The sequence below is a fragment of the Petaurus breviceps genome, unplaced genomic scaffold, assembly GCF_028583685.1.
Source record: "Petaurus breviceps papuanus isolate PSGF00001 unplaced genomic scaffold, PetGlider_PUasm1.0 184, whole genome shotgun sequence".
NCBI classification, from domain to species: domain Eukaryota; kingdom Metazoa; phylum Chordata; class Mammalia; order Diprotodontia; family Petauridae; genus Petaurus; species Petaurus breviceps.
Genome location: NW_027185793.1, coordinates 11,105,842 through 11,124,929, shown reverse-complemented (window position 1 = coordinate 11,124,929; position 19,088 = coordinate 11,105,842). Strand labels below are relative to the sequence as shown.

Genomic DNA, 19,088 nt, shown 5'->3' with positions numbered 1-19,088 from the left:
GTCATTAGCCTCTAATTGAAGATGTCCTTGTGACAGACAAGGAAGCCATGCTTTCTTTGAGGACGCTCATTTCACTTTTAATTTGCTGCTGATTTTCAGGAAATATTTCCTTACATTGAACTGCCTTGCTTCTCTGCCACTTCTACCTAGTATGGAAATTTTTCCTGTTGACTGAAAGCTTTTGTAAAATTCTTCATGTGTATTTTATGGAAGTCAAGGTTCTCCTTTATACTTTCATGGCTGTTCCGGTAGACACTCACTTTAAGTAACTTGTTGGTGCATGCATTTCAACGTGCTTGTGGAGAATGTTTCAGTTCTTACCATATTATGTTACTCGATGATTTCCATTGGACAGGTGAATGGAATTTAATGCCCATAAACTAAAGAGCTTTTTTTTCTGGTATTTCTTCCTTTTTCTTTCAAATCAGCTCACCAAGTTCTGTTAATTCTACCTCCTAACCATCTGTTAAGTATAGCTTCTTTTCCATTCCCATTGTCCTCATCCCACCCCTGCCTGTATCTAGATATATGGCCAGGGACAAGTCATCTTACTCTCATGAATCTCAGTTTACTGATATAAAATGAGGGGTTTGGTTCTTCTATTTCCAAAGCTAGTCTCCTGTGATCCTAGTCTCGTTACTTCTAGCACAGAGCATCCCAATAATCTCCAGCTAAAGAACTTTAATGATAATTGTGTTAGTATAAGAATGCAGCATATACTAGAGTGGTTCTCAAAGTGTGGTATGGGAATCCACACCCTTTCAGGGGGCCTTTGAGGCCAAGACAATTTTATAATGATACTAAGACATTTTAATTTCTATATAGTAGCTATTGAAAAAATATGAATAAAAGCTCTTTCAGGAGTTCTTAATAATTTTTAAGGATGTAAAAGAATCCTGAGACCAAAATTAAAAGAATCACTGGTCTAGCAGATAGTCAGGAAGAACTGAGTTTAAATTTTGTCTCACATACTAACTGTGTGAGCAAAGAAAAATCACGTAATCTTTGTCAGCTTTATGTTTTTAATCTGTGAAATAGAAATAATAATCACACTTAGCTATTGTGAGGATTAAATAAGGTACAGGCATACGTTGGAGATATTGCAGGTTTGATTCTAGATCACAATTCACAATGATGCAAATATTAAAATAAAGCGAGTCTTATTAATATTTTTGTTTCCCAGTGCATATGAAAGTTATGTTTACACTATATAGTAGTCTGTTAAGTATGAAATAGTGTTGCCTAAAACAAATAGATTGCTAACCATCATCTGAGCTTTCAGTGAGTCATAATCTTTTTGTTGCTGGTGGAGGGTTTTACCTTGATGTTGGTGGCTGCTGACTGATCAGGGTGGTGGTTGTTGAAGGCTGGGTGGTCTGTGACAATTTCTTAAAATAAGACAAGAAAGTTTGCTGTGCCAGTTGACTCTTCTTTCCACATGAACACTTAAAGGCCATTTTAGGGTTATTAATTGGCCTAGTTTCAGTACTGTTGTGTCTCAGGAAATAGGGAGGCCCAAGAAGAGGGAGAGAGATGGGGAAACAGCTGGTTAGTGGAGTAGTCAGAAAATATACATTTATTAGTTAGGTTTGTCATCTTACATAAGCTCAGTTTGTTAAAGATCCCTGATCCCAGATCACCATAAAAGATATAATTATAATGAAAAAGATTGAAATAGTTTGAGAATTACCCAAATGTGACACCGGCATAATGTGAGGATGTGTTGTTAGAAAAATGGTGCCAGTAGGCTTGCTTGATGCAAGATTACCACAAACCTTCATTTTGTGGAGAGAAAAAAAAAAAGCAGTAGCTGTAAAGTTCAACGAAATGCATTCCTATATGTGTAATGCTGTAGATTGCTTTCCAAAACTAAAAATCACTTGTGAACTATTTTTATTAAAATTTTGAGGTGTATAAGAGGGTATTTGATCAGATTTATGTTGGGTGACTTGTGCATAAAGTAGGAAACAAAGCTGTCCTCTGACTATTGAGGGACTAGTAGCATTAATTTATTTCTGCAAACATTTATTGACTACTATACAGAAGTATTTTTGTTTCTCAAAATAGAACATATTCTTCAATGTTTACTGCATTTGTAAACCATTTTGGGAACAAGTTTATAACACTTATAGAGCATCTACTATATATAAAATACTTTACTGGTTTTGGTGGAGAATAAAAAACATGATCTCTACCCTTTGATAAAATTGTTCATCAATTTTAGATTTTTAGTTGATTTTCTAGGATTCTCTAAATATAGCATTCTGTTTCCTCATTGCCTACTCTAATTTTTTTCAACTGAGAGGAATGAGACCTCTCAAAAGAAGTGTCTGTCTGCAGGGTCCTAGATAAGAGGTCAAAGTGAAAGCAAAGAAATGTACCAGCATGCTAAGGGAAACTCTTGATGGCAAGCCTCAGCTTCCTAGGGTACAGATTTAGTTTTTATAAATTTTTAGATTTTCATGGAGTTCATAGCCAATCAGCAGTATTCTGTGGCAACTTAAAATAGGTAAGTACCACCTTTCACAGGAGAGATAGTGGGGTAGAGAACTGGGGAATCATTCTAGGGAAAAAAGGAGGGGAATATTTGCTATGCAGCTGACCTGGTTTGTTATCAGAATAAAACATTTCCTGCTCAAGGTGCAAGAAGTCCTTTTGGACAACCATTAGGTCCAGTTACAGGTATCTCTTGTTTAAGGAGAACAAATTATTGTTACAATAGTGAATGAGACCCTCTGCCTTATATAATTTGTTTATGTTTTCTTTTTCCTTACTTATCACTGTTTGCCCACCTTGAGATTTCTACATTGTTAGTTCATCAAGATGTCACGAAATGATTGGTTCGTTCTGCCCCACCTACCTCCTAGGGTGAAATTTGAAACTACTGTACTGAAGTTTTTTGACCAGAAGAGTTATGTGATCAAAACTATACATTAGAAAAATTAGTCAGTAGTGTATCATCAGATGGGTTGTAGTTGGAAGTTGGTAGATCCATCAGCAATTATGGTCTTATCTTCTGAGATCTAGAAATTGATTTGCTAAACATTAGCCTATGCTAAAATGGTATTTAACTTAAAATGGGTTCTAGTTGCAGGAGAGAACAGTGACTAACAAGTTTAACATAACAAGACATTTAATCATGTTTTGGTTTAATATGAAATACTATGATATTAAATGATAGGAGTTGTTGCTGAATTGTTTCAGTTGTGTCTGAGTCTTTGTGACCCCATTTAGGGTTTCCTTGGCAAAGATACTGAAGTGGTTTGCCTTTTTCTTCACTTCATTTTACAGATGAGGAACTGAGGCAAGCAGAGTTAAGTGACTTGCCCAGGGTCACATAGCTAGCAAGTATTGGAGGTCAACTTTGAACTCAAGAAGATCTTCCTGACTCCAGGCCTGGCACTTTATCCATTGTGCCACTTAGCTCCCCATAGGAGTTATTCCTAGACAATTATTTTGAATTATAAAGCATCATAAATTTGCTTTTGCATCATCTTCATGTTTGTAAAAGCATCATCTTCAAAAAATTAAAATATTGCAGCTATTTGGTATGACTGTTCTAAAGACTTTGATAGTTTTAATTTGATATGTCAATATTGTTGCCTTTGTTAAGTAAGATTTTCTTTAATATATATTCAATTCTAAATATAATTAAAATGCTTAATATATTGAAAACTAAGCTATATGTCCTCTTAAAATGTCATATCACCTTAATGCCTTAATTTATCTTTGTTTATAAAAAACATAGAAGTGTGCCATTATTTTAAATGAATAAAAATAAGATCCACAGCTGATTCCATTATATTTTTATATACAGGTCTCTGTGCTTGATGTTGAGAAGAAAATAAAGATAAAGAAAACATGGTTACTTTCCTCGTGAAATCTCTATAATAGAATAGATCTCTTAGTCTCCATATGATATTTTCTGGGGATACTCTGTATCTAATTTTAACTTCACTAATGAGGCAAATATCTATTGTTTGCCTTTTGTGTACAGGGTATTACATATATTAGTTGAAATTTGGAGTTAGACTTATTAAGCAACAAATCTTGCACATTTTTGAAAAAGCTTTGATTTAGGGCTGGAAGGGACCTTAGAGGTCACTTAGTCTACCCCCCTCTTACATATGAAGAAACTGAAGCCTATAGAAGTTAAGTGACTTCTTATAAAGGTAGCACAAGAATTACTTAAAGCCATTTTAATTCAACTTTAATAGGAATATAATATATTCTAATAGTAGTTGGAATAAGCTATAAAACTCAACAATTGGTAGGCTAAAAGCATTAAAAGTTAAAATTATTTTTTTCTAAAAATCACTGATCTGGGCCTTTGTGAAAATGAATAGGAAAATTTCAGTAATTTGTAGAAGTTTCAATTCCATATAACTCTAGAATGCTTGGATATGTAATTGAATTTAATCTTATAAGGAAAAATCCATAGAAGTAATTAAAAATTCAAGTCAATCCAAATCCATTTTAGAACGTAGGATATTCAGATTTGCTCTGTAATAGCACTTAAGTATTGGGAAATCATAATGATAGAATGTTTTGTCTTGCTCAGGTAGAGCAAATTTGAATATGTGTACTTTTTTCAAAACAAAACTTGATAGGTTGGTGTCCAAGTGCCAGTGTTCCCTCCAGAAATGGCAAACAATATATTATGTCGATGGATAAACAATAAAAATGTTATTTTATATATCCACATGCATGTATTCATCCCTTATGTTTGACATTTTATCACTAGAATTTTCATTTTATATGCAGAATTTGCTTATTCATCTGCCTATAGAGGGGACAAAGAAATCCACAAAAGGCTTAGTAAGATTTATTGAAAGTTATTCTTCCCAGCAAATTTCCTTAGCTGGTTTAGGGATGAAAAGAAAACAGCAACAAAATGAGAATAAGAAGCAATTAATACAAGATACTTGCTAGTTGATAAAGACATGGAACTTCCCAGGACTTTCTGACCCAAGGAGAAAGGCCTCAGGTTATTCTGCCAGGGTGAGGATCAAAGGCCTTATGAATGTTCTTGTAGCTTCTCCCCTTGAGATTCTATCTAGAAATGTTAGTCCAGATTCTTTGGGGGAGAGGGAATAACTTGCCAAGATACAAAAGATCATAGCAAAGGGAGAAAATTCTTAATTTTTAATGTAGCTGTGTATTAATGCGTGTATGCTTATGTGTATTTTATAGCAACTAATATCCATTCATTTACATTCCCTGAGATGATGAAAGATACATACTTGAAATCATAAAATTCTAAGAAGCAGAATTTTTATATATATTATAACGCAGGGTCCTTGAAATTGCAGACTTGGCACCATGAAATGAATCATGGTAGTAATAGTATAAGAGGCCCTACAGTAGGGGGCTATATGTAATTTTGGCAGAACTCTTAATAGGAAACTTGATTAAAAACAAAAAATTGTTTATATAATCACCAAAAATTCTTATTTAGCAACTATTTGATTTTGATGTGTGGAAGGTATGGAGTTTGTTAAATTTTATATACCATTTCTAGCTTGCATTTATATAGTGGCTTCAGGTTCATGGAGCACATTAATCTTCATAACAGTCTTGTCAGATGTAAATGCTGTTATTATCCCTATTTTATAGAAAAGGAAAAAGACTGATTTACATAAAGTCATATAGCTTATAAGTGTCTGAGTCTGGATACGAACTCAGAACTTCCTAACTCCAGTTCCAACAGGCTATGCATTGAGCCATCTAGCTGCTATACCAAGTTTGTAGATTAACACTGTGCTTGGCAATCAGAATTGTGTTACTATTTTAACATTCTTGTCAGTACCTAGGGTAGAATGGTAACAAGATGGTTCTTACCAAAGTATTCTAACATTAGCATACAAGAGGCAGTTGTGGAAGACCCTCAACCCTGAATTAAAAAGGAATAAGAATGTTAAAGGATTTTTGCAACAGGTAACAGAACTATCTAGATCAGGGCTTCTTAAACTTTTTCTGCTCAAGACCCCTTCAACACATCTTAAACTGTGGGCCATGACCCTACATTTTAAGAAGATCTTATAGACTATCAGGTGGACAGTTGATGTTTAGTCCTAGAAGAAAGATGAAATGCAGCATCATTGATAACCTTGTGAGCTTCAGTACTCAGAAATTCAAGTAGCCATCCAGAAGGGTATGGAAAACAGTATATTTAAATGGTGCTTAAAGTAGGTACTTAGTTATTGGAGATAAAGCCTAACTCCAATTAGAATAGGAGTTCAAAGTATAAGAGAATCAAAAGTAAAAATAACTTAATGTTAAAAATCACTAGGTTCTTGTATTTCTCTTAGGTGTCAAATTCATGCCGTATTACAAAATTGGTATGGAAGTAATTCAACAATAAGGTTAAGGGAGCCAGGTTGGTTATTAATATCTCCTCATAGTCACATAAATATGCATATATATCATCAATTTTCTGTCTCCACAGGGTAGTAGCTAGGACAAGGAATAAACCAGAAATTTAAATGACACCCATATGAAAGAATGGCTATTGTTTAGACTGTGATTTGCATCTGGATGGATAGCCCTTTGAGTTGGTCCATTAAAACATATCTTGGACAGGTGCTGGAGATAGTAAACTAGGCCTAGAACTGAGTTGACGAATGGGATTACAACCAGAATTTGGGTTACATCTGAAAATTTCTGCAGCACTTTAAATGATCCCAAACTTTTTGAAATAAACAAAAATTTTAGGACTATATTAGGGGTGGGCTTCACGCTAGCACCCTGTTACTTGAGGTTCAATATGGGGATGAAATGAGACACTTATAGGTAAAATTAACAAAAGAGGTTTATTTGGAAATAGCACAGAAATTATATCAGCAAAGATAAAATAGCAGTTAATTTCAGCTTTGGTAAAACACTGCCTCTCTTGCCTCTTTATAGACATATATCTAGGTAGCTGCACAGGGTATTGTGGCTTTGTGGTATAGGGCACCCATCAAATCTTAAGAGGACTAAGCTCTATGGATGTGGATAGGCCTTTTTTTTTTTTTTTTGCTTTTTGGAGGGCAATTGGGGTTAAGTGACTTGCCCAAGGACACATGGCTAGTTTTTGTGTTAAGTGTCTGAAGCCAGATTTGAACACAGGGCCCGTGCTCTCTTCACTGCACCACCTAGACGCCCATGGATGGGACTTCTTATGGCCTTGGATGAAAAGAACGCCACATCAGTGATGGCAGGAGCCAGTCAGGTCCCAAGGACAGCTTTTCATCCTTTTAGGGAAAACTAGTCCTTGTTGGGGGGAGGAGAGAAGGAAGGATTGGAGAGGCATGAGTCGAACCCATTAGGGAAACGCTGCTAGATAACGGTCCTATTGCATGCCACCCTGTGGGCCTAAGGAGTTCTAGAGCAGTGGTATCACTCAAATAGAAACAGGGCCACTAAGGCATATATAAAGATCTTTGTGGGCCTCATATTGACTTAGAAAACCCCATATTAGCATTTTTGTTTTGTTGTCTTTTTGTGTATTTTGTTGACTTTCTCAATTATATTTTAGTCTGGTCCAGGTTGTATTTGGGAATGTTGTGAGCCACATGTGGCCTTTGGGAGTTGTGTTAGACATCTCTGTTATAGGAGATCCTCCACCATTTAATTGCTTTTAGGACTTTTACTGGACAGACCTCCAGGGCAGTACAAAGGGGGAAAAGGGAAATGGACAAAAAATAATTACCCCTTCTCCCTGATTATTCAAGTGGTAGCACTAGTGTTTACCACTATTTCCTGACATTGTAGATTAGTTCCATACCTTCCTCCTACATCTTACAACAGGGATTAGTTTTCCCTAAAAGGAAACAGAGCTGTGCCTGGGATCTGATTGGTCCTTGCCTCCACTGATGCAGTTTATTGGTCACCTGAGGACAAAAATAGTCTGAGAGCAAAAGATTTACCTTGCTCTACCCTGATGCTCAGATGCATTTTCTTAAGGAGGTGAGAAAGGTTACCCTTACTAAAGCTAAGGATAGGTGCTACTATATCCTTGTTGCATATCCTTGCCGTGTTAGGGCAAAGTAAACCTTTTGTTAACTGTTCATTATTTTACTGGTACCTCATTTTGTCCTAATTAAACATGAACTGGTTTTGCTGGCATTAGATTGCTGGCATTAGGCCTGTCACTAACTCTGAAAATAACTTAACAAATGCAACTTTATTTTATCCATGTAATTTAAAACAGTGCCATTTCTAGTCTTTTCTTTGCTAGTCTATTCAGGAATATATCTCTATGAGTTTATTCTTCTCAATACACATTTCTGAGCATATTGCTTCACAGTTTCTATTAACAATGGATAATGTCCTTTGCCTGGTTGCTGTAGGATTTGGCAAGAATGAACACTTGGGCATCAATTTACCATTATCTGTTGATTGTTATTTTAGAAGATTACCTTCACATAGGCATTATTGGATATCCAAAGTAAGCTTGACCGCAGCTTCCTAATACTTCCATATTCTTCACAGAGGCTCAGCTCAAGAAAGGTCGCACTGATATCAGTCTTTGGGGTGTGAGGAAGCATGGGGAAGCAAGGACCTTATTCCCCCACACATCTTTTATCTCCTTCAAATTCTAGTTCCAACATAAATGTATTGCTGCTAAGACTGTTGTCCAAACATGGTTATTTAAGCAAGCATGGTCTTAATACTATACTCTCTCTTGCTTCTGCATAATTAAAATTCAGTTGTACTAATGTCCTTGAATTATCTTCTCATTCTGATTCTGTGTATACAACTGGGACTTGTACTGGTTGTAATAGAGCCTGGCCAAAGCATACCATATATATATATATATATATATATACACATGTTTTCTTCTAATAGAATTTAAGCTTTTGTGGACAGAGACCATTTATCTGTCTGTCTGTATCTATCTATCTATCTGTCTGTCTGTCCATTCATCCATCCATCTGTCTATTATTTATTTTATAGTTTCAGAGCTTAGCACAAAGTAGGCACTTAAGTGCTTGTTGCATGAATGAATCTGCTGTGCGATAGAACATTTAAGCTCAGCAAAAGCATAGCTTGCATTTCTATTCCCTAAACATCATGATACTCTCTCAACATTTGAGAGTTTCTAAAATAAAAATCTAGGTATGTTTAATAATGTGACTGTCATCAAGTTTCAACTTTTAAATCTTCTGAGTTTTTATTATGTAAATTGACAAATTTTCTGTCTTTTAATTTGCTTTCTTCTGTAATACAAGATATATGTTTAGATTCTCAGAAAAAGTAGATTTAATTTGGATTGTTTAGAAAGAAATGTTTGAAAAAACGTTACCTAGAGATAGTACTTAAACATTTTTTGTCATGTTCTGTTTATGTTTTTAAAAAAATTACCATCACATTGCGTGGTACATAGCACACACTTAATAAAAGTCTCCTGATTGGTTAATTTAAAATACCCACTATCCACAACCCTTCTTTATACCAAAGAGTAGTTAAGTAAAACATACTGATACATTGGCCTTGTCTGACTAAAAATTATGTCTTACTTTGCCCCTTTGTATGGTCCATAATGTTTCCTTGTGTACCTAGTTCACATCCCATCCTTGAGGCTTCCTACACATGTGGCCCATGGGCAAGTCCCTTAGCTTTGCTGGGCTCATTTTCCTCATATGTAAAATCACTGTACTCTGAGGTCTTGTCTAACTCTAGATCCATGATCCTATGACTCAAGATTGGTCATTTTATTGAACTGAGTTCCAATGCCTTTTAGTGTTGTTTCCTTTTATATTATGGTGGCAATTGTGCATATTTTGCTCATATATATTTATTCTGCATCAGTTTATAGAATAACCCAACCCTCTCACAATTTCTTGTATTTGCCATTTTAATGGTTGAATAATATTCATTCTGTTATAATATGCCAAAGTTTATTGATCTGTTCCCCAACCACTGATTATCCACTTTGATTCCAGTTTTTTACTACCACAAAAAATGTTATATTAAATATATATATATATATATATATATATATATATATATATATTCGTTTTCTCAGAGTGTACTTTTTATAGTTCATGTGCAAATCATACTCAACTGGTTTTTTAGTTGATTTTCTGGGATTCTTAAGTATAAAATCATATTTCTGTAGAGTGATAGTTTTGTTTCCTCATTGCCTATTCTGATTCCTTCTGTTTTTCTTAATGTTAAGAGCTAGCATTCCTAGCACAATATTGAATAATAATGATGATAATGGGCATCCTTGCTTCATTTTTTATCTTATTGGGAAGGCTTCTATTTTATCCCTGTTACAGATGATGCTTGCTGATAATTTTAGATAAATACTACTTATCATTTTAAAGTGATAAAGAATTTATAAAGAATAAAATCATTTATTCCAGTACTCTCTAGTGTTTTTAATATGAATGGGTGCTGTATTTTGTCAAAAGCTGTTTCTGCATCTGTTGAGATAATTATATAATTTTGTTGGTTTTGTTATTAATGTGGTCAGTTATGCTGATAGTTTTCCCAATATTGAACCAATCCTGCATTCCTGGTATAAATCCCACTTGGTCATTGTATATGATCTTTGTGATATATTGCTATAATTGCTTTGCTAGTATTCTATTTAAGGTTTTTTGCCTCAATATTCATTAGGAAAATTGGACTATAGTTTTCTTTTTCTGTTTTTGTTCTTAGGTATTAGAATTATATTTGTGTTATAAAAAGAATTTTGTTAGGATTTCTTCCTTGCCTATTTTTCCAAATAGTTTACATAGTATTGGAATTGATTGTTCTTTAAATGTTTGGTAGGATTCACTTGTGAATCCATCTGGCCTTGGGAATTTTTTCTTAGGAAATTCATTGATGGCTTGTTCAATTTCTCTATCTAAGATCAGATTATTTAAGTATTCTATTTCCTCTTCTATTGATCTGGACAATTTATATTTTTGCCAGTATTCATCCATTTTATTTAGACTGTCAGATTTATTGACACATAATTGGCAAAATAACTAAAATAATTATTTTAGTTTTCTCTTTATTAGTTGTGAATTCATCCCTTTCATTTTGATACTGGTAATTTGGTTTTCTTCTTTCCTTTTTTATTTTAGATTAAATTTTTTTTTTTTTTGCTTTTTTTGGGAAGGAGAAAATAGGGAACCAAGGTCACACAACTAGTTTTGTGTTAAGTGTCTGGGCTGGATTTGAACTCGGGTCCTCCTGACTCCAGGGCCAGTGCTCTATTCACTGTGCCACCTAGCTTCCCCTCTTTTTTAAAAAACATTTTTTTCTTTCCTTTTTAAAATAAAATTAACCAATGGTTTATCTATTTTATTGTGTTTTTTTTTCCATAAAACCACTTAATGATTTTATTTTATTAATTCAGTGGTTTTCTTTCAATTTTACTAATCCCTCCTTTGATTTTTAGGATTTCCAATTTGATGTTTAATTGGGGATTTAAAATTTGTTCTTTTTCTAACTTTTTTAGTTGCATGCCCAATTTATTGATTTACCCCTTCTCTGTTTCATTGATGTAAGTGTATAGAGATACACATTTTACCTTAAGTATAGCTTAAGCTATATCTTATTGTCCTATGTTGCCATTCTCTTTAATGAAATTATTGATTGTTTCTATGATTTTTTTCTTTTACCCACCTATTTTATAATATTGGATTATTTAGTTTCCAATTAATTCTAAGTGTCTTTCTACTTCCCTTTATTGAATTTAATTTTTATTGCATTATGATCTGAAAAGGATGCATTTAGTATTTCTGCCTTTGTACAATTGATTGTGAAGTTTTTATGCCCTAATATGTGGTCAGTTTTTTGTGTAGCTGCCTTATACTACTGAGAAAAATGTTATATTATTTTTTCAACTCCATTCAGTTTCCTCCAGAGGCTTATCATATCTAACTTTTCTAAAAATCCTATTTTTTTTACTTAATTTCTTTATTGTTTATTTTTTGTGGTTAGATTTATCTAGTTCTGAAAGAAGAAAGTAGAGGTCCCCCACTAATATAGTTTTATTCTCTATTTCTGTCTGTATCTCATTGATCTTCTTTAGGAATTTTGATGCTATACCATTTGTTGCTTATAAATTTAGTATTGATATTGCTTCTTTGTCAATGGTAATTAAATCTATTTTGCTTTTGCTTTTCTCCCTGTGTGATTACTACCCCTGCTTTTCTTTTTCCTTCCACTGAAGCATAATAGATTCTTCTCTAGCTCCTTACCTTTACTCCATGTATGTTTCTGGGCTTCAGATGTGTTTCTTATAAACAGTGCATTGTGGAATTCTGATTTTTAATCCATTCTGCTATCCACTTCTGTTTTATGGGTGAGTCTATTAGGTCTTCCAGGTGATTGACAAAAGTGATGGAAAAAAAGTTACCCCCCCTAACAATATAGGATAGGACTATTCTCTTTTTATGAATTACACATCAAATGACTACTTAAAAAAATATGTATCTTCTTGTTACTGGTTTACTCCTTTCTGTCATACTACATATGTATACTTGGGTCTTGCACAAAAATATTCTACTGTGATTCAAAGAAACAGAAGTAAATATTGTTTCCTAAAAATGAATAACATATTTCTTTGAACTGTATCATTTGTTTTTTATTAAATTTTTTTGTTGTAATTGTAGCATACCTGGGACACTAATACACTGTGGTTAGAACTGTAAACTGATCTGACCATTTTGGAGAGCAATCTGGAATTATGCCCCCAAAGTCACAAAACTGTGTATATCCTTGACCCAGCAATTCCAGTGTTAGGTTGATTTTCCAAAGTGATCAGGGAAGAAAGGATAAGGACCTACATGTTCTAATATATTTATAGCATCTCTTTTTTTTGTGGAAAATAACTGGAAATTGAGGGGATACCCATCAATTGGGGGATGGCTAATCAAGTTGTGATGTATGATTGTGATGAAGTACTATTGTTCTGTAAGAAAAAAGCAATTGATTTTAGAAAAACATGGAAAACTTGTATGAAATAATGCAGAGTTAAATGAGTAGAACCAAGAGAACATTGTATCCAGTAACGGCAATATTGTTTGAATAATAACTGTAAACAACTAAACTATTCTGCGTATTATAAATATTCAGATCAACTATAGAGAACCTATGAAGGAAGATGCTATCCACCTCCAGAGAAAGAATGATAAATAGAAGTATGCACAGTGTGATTTTATATATATATACGTATCTGTGTCAAACAGTGAAGATCTCTAGTGTGGGATAGGAGAGGAAGCAAGCTGTTTGGAATTTAAGTGTTCTAAATAAATAAAATTTAATTTTGTGTGTGTGTGTGTGTGTGTGTGTGTGTGTGTGTGTATAATCATACTAAAGTGCTCTTCCATACTACATACCTTTCTTCTGTCTTCCTAAGATTTAACAGTTATCCAGGATTTTAAGGTAGACTTGATAGTTATTAAGAAAGCTTTAAATAACTTTTTTCTTTTAGATAGAGTCTTAAATATATCTAATGTATTTGAGAAAGATGAATAAATACTAATCTTGGCACAGTATAGTCAAGTACACATGGATGTTACTTTTTTAGAAAGGAGCAGAAAATAACTGGTGTCCATCATGGACACCAAGAAATGAATTAAAGTGCTTACATGGTGTTAAAGTGCTTACATGGTATACAGATATGACTATAAAAGGTTTCTCTGTGGGAGGATAGAAAGTAAGAAGTCTTCCTCCCAGTTTACTTGGGAAGTAGGATTTTTCATAAGCTATGAAGGGGTTGGTGTTTGGTAAGCTGTGGAAACACTTTGACATGCTGAAAAATGTATAACTTAATTTAAATTTTGTTAAGAGTTTTGTTTAAAGAGTACAAAAATATTCTGTTTCAAATAGAGCATGTGTGTTTACTTTTGCAACTGATTATATTATTTCATTTGTCATTACAGCTCAAATTTGGAAAACGATTCATGTGCCTTTGTGAAATTTCATATATTTAGCCCAGAAAACATTTGTTACTGTTAAAATATTAAAAACCTGTGCTCAGAACATTTTCATAAATATAAGACTCTATTGCAGGTTATTTTTGCCCTTGTTTCTGTGCACCCGCCAGTGGTAGGCTCTCATTTGTAATATTTCTGTATAGAATTATTCATATCGTCAGTGCTACTGAAACATTATAGATGTGAATCAAACTCTTCCATGTGCATATGTGTTGCATAGATTAAGAGCACTATGCCTAGTTTTTCAGCCAGAGGCATGGTTCTTGCAAAACTCTATGGTCCTTTGGAACAGTGTAAAGAACACTTGTATTTAGAGGACTTTGTGTCAAATTCTTCCTCAGGACTTACTGCTAGTAAGTGATATGACCTTGGTCACATCATTTAATTTCTCTGGGCCCCAGTTTCCTCATATGTAAAATGAGGCACTTGGACTGGATGGCCTCAGAGGTCCTTTCCAGTACCAGATCTATGATCTTGTGATCAGTAAGATTACAAAGTATCATTTTGCGTTTACATGTAGTAGGGGAGGTAAAGCCCTCCTCCATTTATTATGCATATTATCTGAGCATGTAACTAGGTCTCAGTTTCTTAACCTAAAAAATAAAAGTTGGACTAAGTGATGGTCTCTTAAGGTCTCTAACAGTTCTTAAGTTTTGTGTTTTTCTTATTTAAAATTTCCAAAAGTTATAGTGCAATACTGAAGGGGGATGGGATCCCAATAGGTTCAGCAGGAATTCTGATCTTATCTAAGACCAGAAAACCTGCAATAGAGTCTGGAAAGAATTCAAGGTCTCAGGATTAATTGGAGTGAAAGTTGTAGAAGTTTATTGTTAGGCTTCCATGAGAAGCGGGCAAGAGTCTTTTAGGGGACCTGCAAGTGAGAGGGGTACGTGCTTTTACCTTTAAAGGGTAGGGCTGCCATTGTCAGGGCTGACCAGAGGGGAGGGGCCTCAGTGCATAGACAAAGGTCAGAGCTGACCAAGAGGAACATGTGAATAGATAGTTTAGATAAGATTTGGGCCAGGTGGAAGGAGACAAAAGGCAAGGATAAAGGAGGGTGTGGGCCAGGCCCAGAAGAAATGAAGAGATTAAGCAAGAACAGAGGGGTCACAGGGTGTTGCCTAGGTGGAGTGTGGTTTAGGGAGAAGGGGCAGAGCTCAAGGGTGGGAAAGGACAAATTGCAGTTACAACTGAACAGACTGGTTTTACAAGTTGGTTTCACAAATTGATCTAGACCCCAGGTACCCCATCAGTAGGGTTTTGTGCTAGAGATCTGAGTATAGGGATAGGATGGCTAAGAAAATAAAGAAAAAAGAGTGGCATTGAAGCATTTTTAAGCATCCAGAATAGTTGTCTTAATTTGTGGTGTTGTTGAACATGTTTCTTGAACATGTGTAAAAAGCACATTTGCACACAAGATGCCTATAAGCTAATAATTATTTATGATGTGGGCTTTACAGAAAAAACTTGAAATATTTCTTCAAAACAAAACCTTAGATTTATGACAGTGAGTATTTATAGTCACAGAGTATTTTTATAATTTTAATTTTTTTTTCAATTCTCTTCTCTCTCTCTAGTGGGGGATAATTAGAACTCTTGTAAAAATGTGCATTATCAGCCAAAACTAATTCTTTCATTGGCCATGTCCAAACAATAAATATCTCAGTTTGTCCCTTGAGACCATTACCTGTCAAGATGTGGGTAGCATGTTTCACCACGAATCCTCTGGAATTGTAGTTGGTTATTGCACTATTCAGAACTCTCAATCTTTCAAAGTTGTCTTGTTGTCATTTTATAAAATTATTCTACTGGTTCTGCTTGCTTTACTCTGTATCAGTTCATACGTGTCTTCCAAGGTTTCTCTGAAAATATTCCCATTTCTTATAGCCCAAAAGTATTTTATGTTCATATACCATAATCTATTCAGCCATTTCCCAAATGACAGGCACCTTTCCCCCTTCCCATCTTAGTTTTTAGTTCTTTGCATAGAATCCAAACATCACCACTGATGATCAGTAGTTGTTAAGAGTTTATTGTCCTGAGTACCTTAAAATGTCATCTTTAATAACTTTTTCTGCATTTTTCACACAGGTGACAGATCAGTCAGTAAAAGCATTTGCTGAACACTGTCCTGAACTACAGTATGTTGGTTTTATGGGCTGTTCCGTTACCTCAAAAGGAGTCATTCACCTAACGAAGGTAGGTACACTAGCTGTGTCTTTGCCATCAGTGATTATCACTCAAGTTCTTGGCCTTGGTAGCATTAAATTAACTAGAATACAGAGGAATCTTTTATTTTCTTTTTAAATATTTATTTTTAAGTTTTCAACATTCACTTTTATAAAATTATGAGTTCTAATTTTTTCCCCTTCTTTCCCTTTAAAAGATGGTCTTTGAGAGCTATTGTGGTACCCTTGACCAGACTTGAGTAATAAATCTCTCTGAACTTAGCTAGCTGGTTGTCAGAAAACTGGTGCACAGTATATCACCAGGGTCTTGTGTGAAACCTTTCCAGCCTGGTAGCACCTGCCAAACCTTGTACTGCCATGTCCTGGGCTTTGAGGACACTGTCACCTCCTTACTTGATCAGTTATCAGAGTAGGATGTTAGTAAAGATATTATTATGATAGTGTGACATGTATACTTTGTGAAATGAAGATAAATAAGGATTTTATATATTTTGCAAGTGGTTATCAGGAAGACCTAAGTTTAAAAGTCCATTTGATTGTCATTTAGATGGGCTATATATATCCTGAAATGAACCTGAGATTTGTTACTTAACTATTTTGCACAATCAAGGTAGACATATAAACTGTATATACCTCAAACCCTCAAATTGACAAATGTACTTAGGAAAAGAATCAGTCCCAGGTACCAGATCTATGAAGTCAGAACAGGTGCAGCAAGCACATCCATGTGCACTCCAAATATAGGTGTCAGGCCTTACTTAGCAAGCTCAGAAACATGCATCTCTTTATAGTCAATGCTTTTGGTGTCATCTTTTCAGTTTTATAGAATAATGATACAGGGCCAAATTTAATGTGTACATTAAAATAGTTAAAACATATTTCTCATCTTTTCTAATAGAAAAATTGTCTCCTGAAGACTGTAACTTCAATTTGTGGGAGTTCTAAAGTTAAACTTTAGTTTTCTTCAATGTACTAGTAGTTGCTAGCATATAATCTAGAATCTAACAGGAAGTAAAAGACAATTTCAGTTGATAATCACTGTTCTTCTATATCTGAAGAATTCTGTAGTGGGCCTTTGAGCCATGTTATTCTGTCCTAAAGAACCAGTCCTTTGTATAGCGGTTACCTTTTGGAGGAGAGGAAGACTTTGAGAGCAGTGACAGAAAATACTGAGCTGTAGAGAGTTTTTATTCCCATTGTTTTTCCTACCAAAGCATTTTATTCTTATTGTGAAATTGCTATTATATATTTGGCCTTTCATGGAACAGTTGCCTATTTATTTCTTATGTTTTATTTTTTCTCTTACTTTGTTGGCAGATGGATATTTTTTTCTGGTTGTATCTAAAGATTTTTATAGAATGTGGTCTGTGTGGCTTCAGACGAAAGAATCGTGAACAATGCCTTTTTTACGATCACTTGAAATTAGTTGTTAACACACAAAAATAATACGCCAACGTGAGCCCCCAGCTTCTTTCTCTGACAATAGCTACAATAAGCTGATTTCTGCGTGGGCCGTGAACTTTGCTGAGAAAATCCTCCTGAAAATTAGAGGCCACTCTTGTTGGCTTCTTCCGCTTGGGAAAGGCGCTCATTGAGATTCCTATCAAAGGAAGCCGTGAAGGTGCGAGCAGTTCCAATGCTTGCTGCAGTAAAAATGACTCGCGTCTGAACCTGTGTTCAGACAAAAGAATAGAGAGGTGTTTGTAATGTGGTAAGGATGCAGGGACCTTCCCAGCTAGCTCTCTGTTTCTTCTGGCCAAAAATCAGGCAATAAATCCATGCATACTTCAGCCTTCAGAGGTCTTTAATTTATACATGACTTTTAAAAATCCCTTTCTTTCCAGCATCTTGATCTCAGTTTTGCCACTATTGATGAGACTTTAGAAAATTAATCTCTTTGAGTCTCTCTCTTAATGTGTAAATGTAAATTTACATTTTTTTACATACAAAGAAAATATGTAAAGTTTTTATTTGGTGGGAGGAGATAACAGTTCAGCTATACCTTTTAGTTCCCCCCTGACTCTAACATTTTATGTATCTATAAATAATATGCTTAAAACAAACCTTGAACAGTCATCTGATGCATCCCTTTGATAAAGATTAGGAAAACCTATGCCTGGTAAATGTTTCTCTGTAGATTTTCCTCATCACCAATTATTTTCTGTTCAGTCAATCAACAAGCATTTTTAAAGCTCCCATTATATGCCAGGTCCTGTGCTAGGCACTGGGGATACAAATACAAAGAAAAGAACAATTCCTAATCACAAGGAGGTTGCATTAGCAAGGAAACACTAAACATATATATTGGTCTGCACATAATAAATGAGGGAAATAAATACAACTATGGGCTGTTAAATTCAAGGTAGTTAAGGATGAAGGGCAAATACCAGCTTGGGGGTGGGGTGAGAATCCAGAAAGGTTTCATTCAGAAGGTAGAGACTGAGCTACATCTCATGCTGTGAGCTCCTTGAGGGGCAGAGTATGTCTTTGGAGACTTTTTGTATCCCCAATACTTAGCCCAGTGTCTGACATGTAATAGTTGCTTAATAAATATTTATTGATTGACTGGAGAAAAAGAAAATATTTATGAGGGAGACCTGATGAGGAAATATGTTCCAAGCATGACAAATATCCAGTGCAAAGACACAGAGATGGGAAATGGAGTACCGTTTTTAAGAAACAGGGAAGAAGCCTGGTTTTGCAGGGTTTCCTGGTATGGGAGGTAAGTAGTGTCCAATGAGACACAAAAGACAAATTGGTTACAGGTTGTAAAGCACTTAAAAAAATTATAGAGGCAATAGGTAGTCATTGGAGTTGATTGAGTAGGGGAATGACATGGTCGTATCTTTACTTAAGGAAAATCAGTTTTGCAGCTATGAGGGATGGGGGTAGATTGGAGTAGGAAGTGACTTGAAGCAGGAAGACTAATCGGGGATTATTGAGGCCAAAGATGTTGAGGACCTGAAATAAA

At 34.8% G+C, this 19,088-nt stretch overlaps 1 protein-coding gene across 2 annotated transcripts in view; it reads left to right on the top strand.

Annotated features, from left to right (window-relative positions):
* The window catches only part of FBXL17 (F-box and leucine rich repeat protein 17), a 572,591-nt gene that overhangs the window by 144,081 nt on the left and 409,422 nt on the right, over positions 1 to 19,088 (top strand). For both annotated transcript variants that reach the window (XM_069088133.1, XM_069088132.1), the window contains one exon: positions 16,020 to 16,127. In XM_069088133.1, the coding sequence (XP_068944234.1) occupies positions 16,020 to 16,127 (108 nt within the window). The remainder of the gene's footprint in view (positions 1 to 16,019; positions 16,128 to 19,088) is intronic.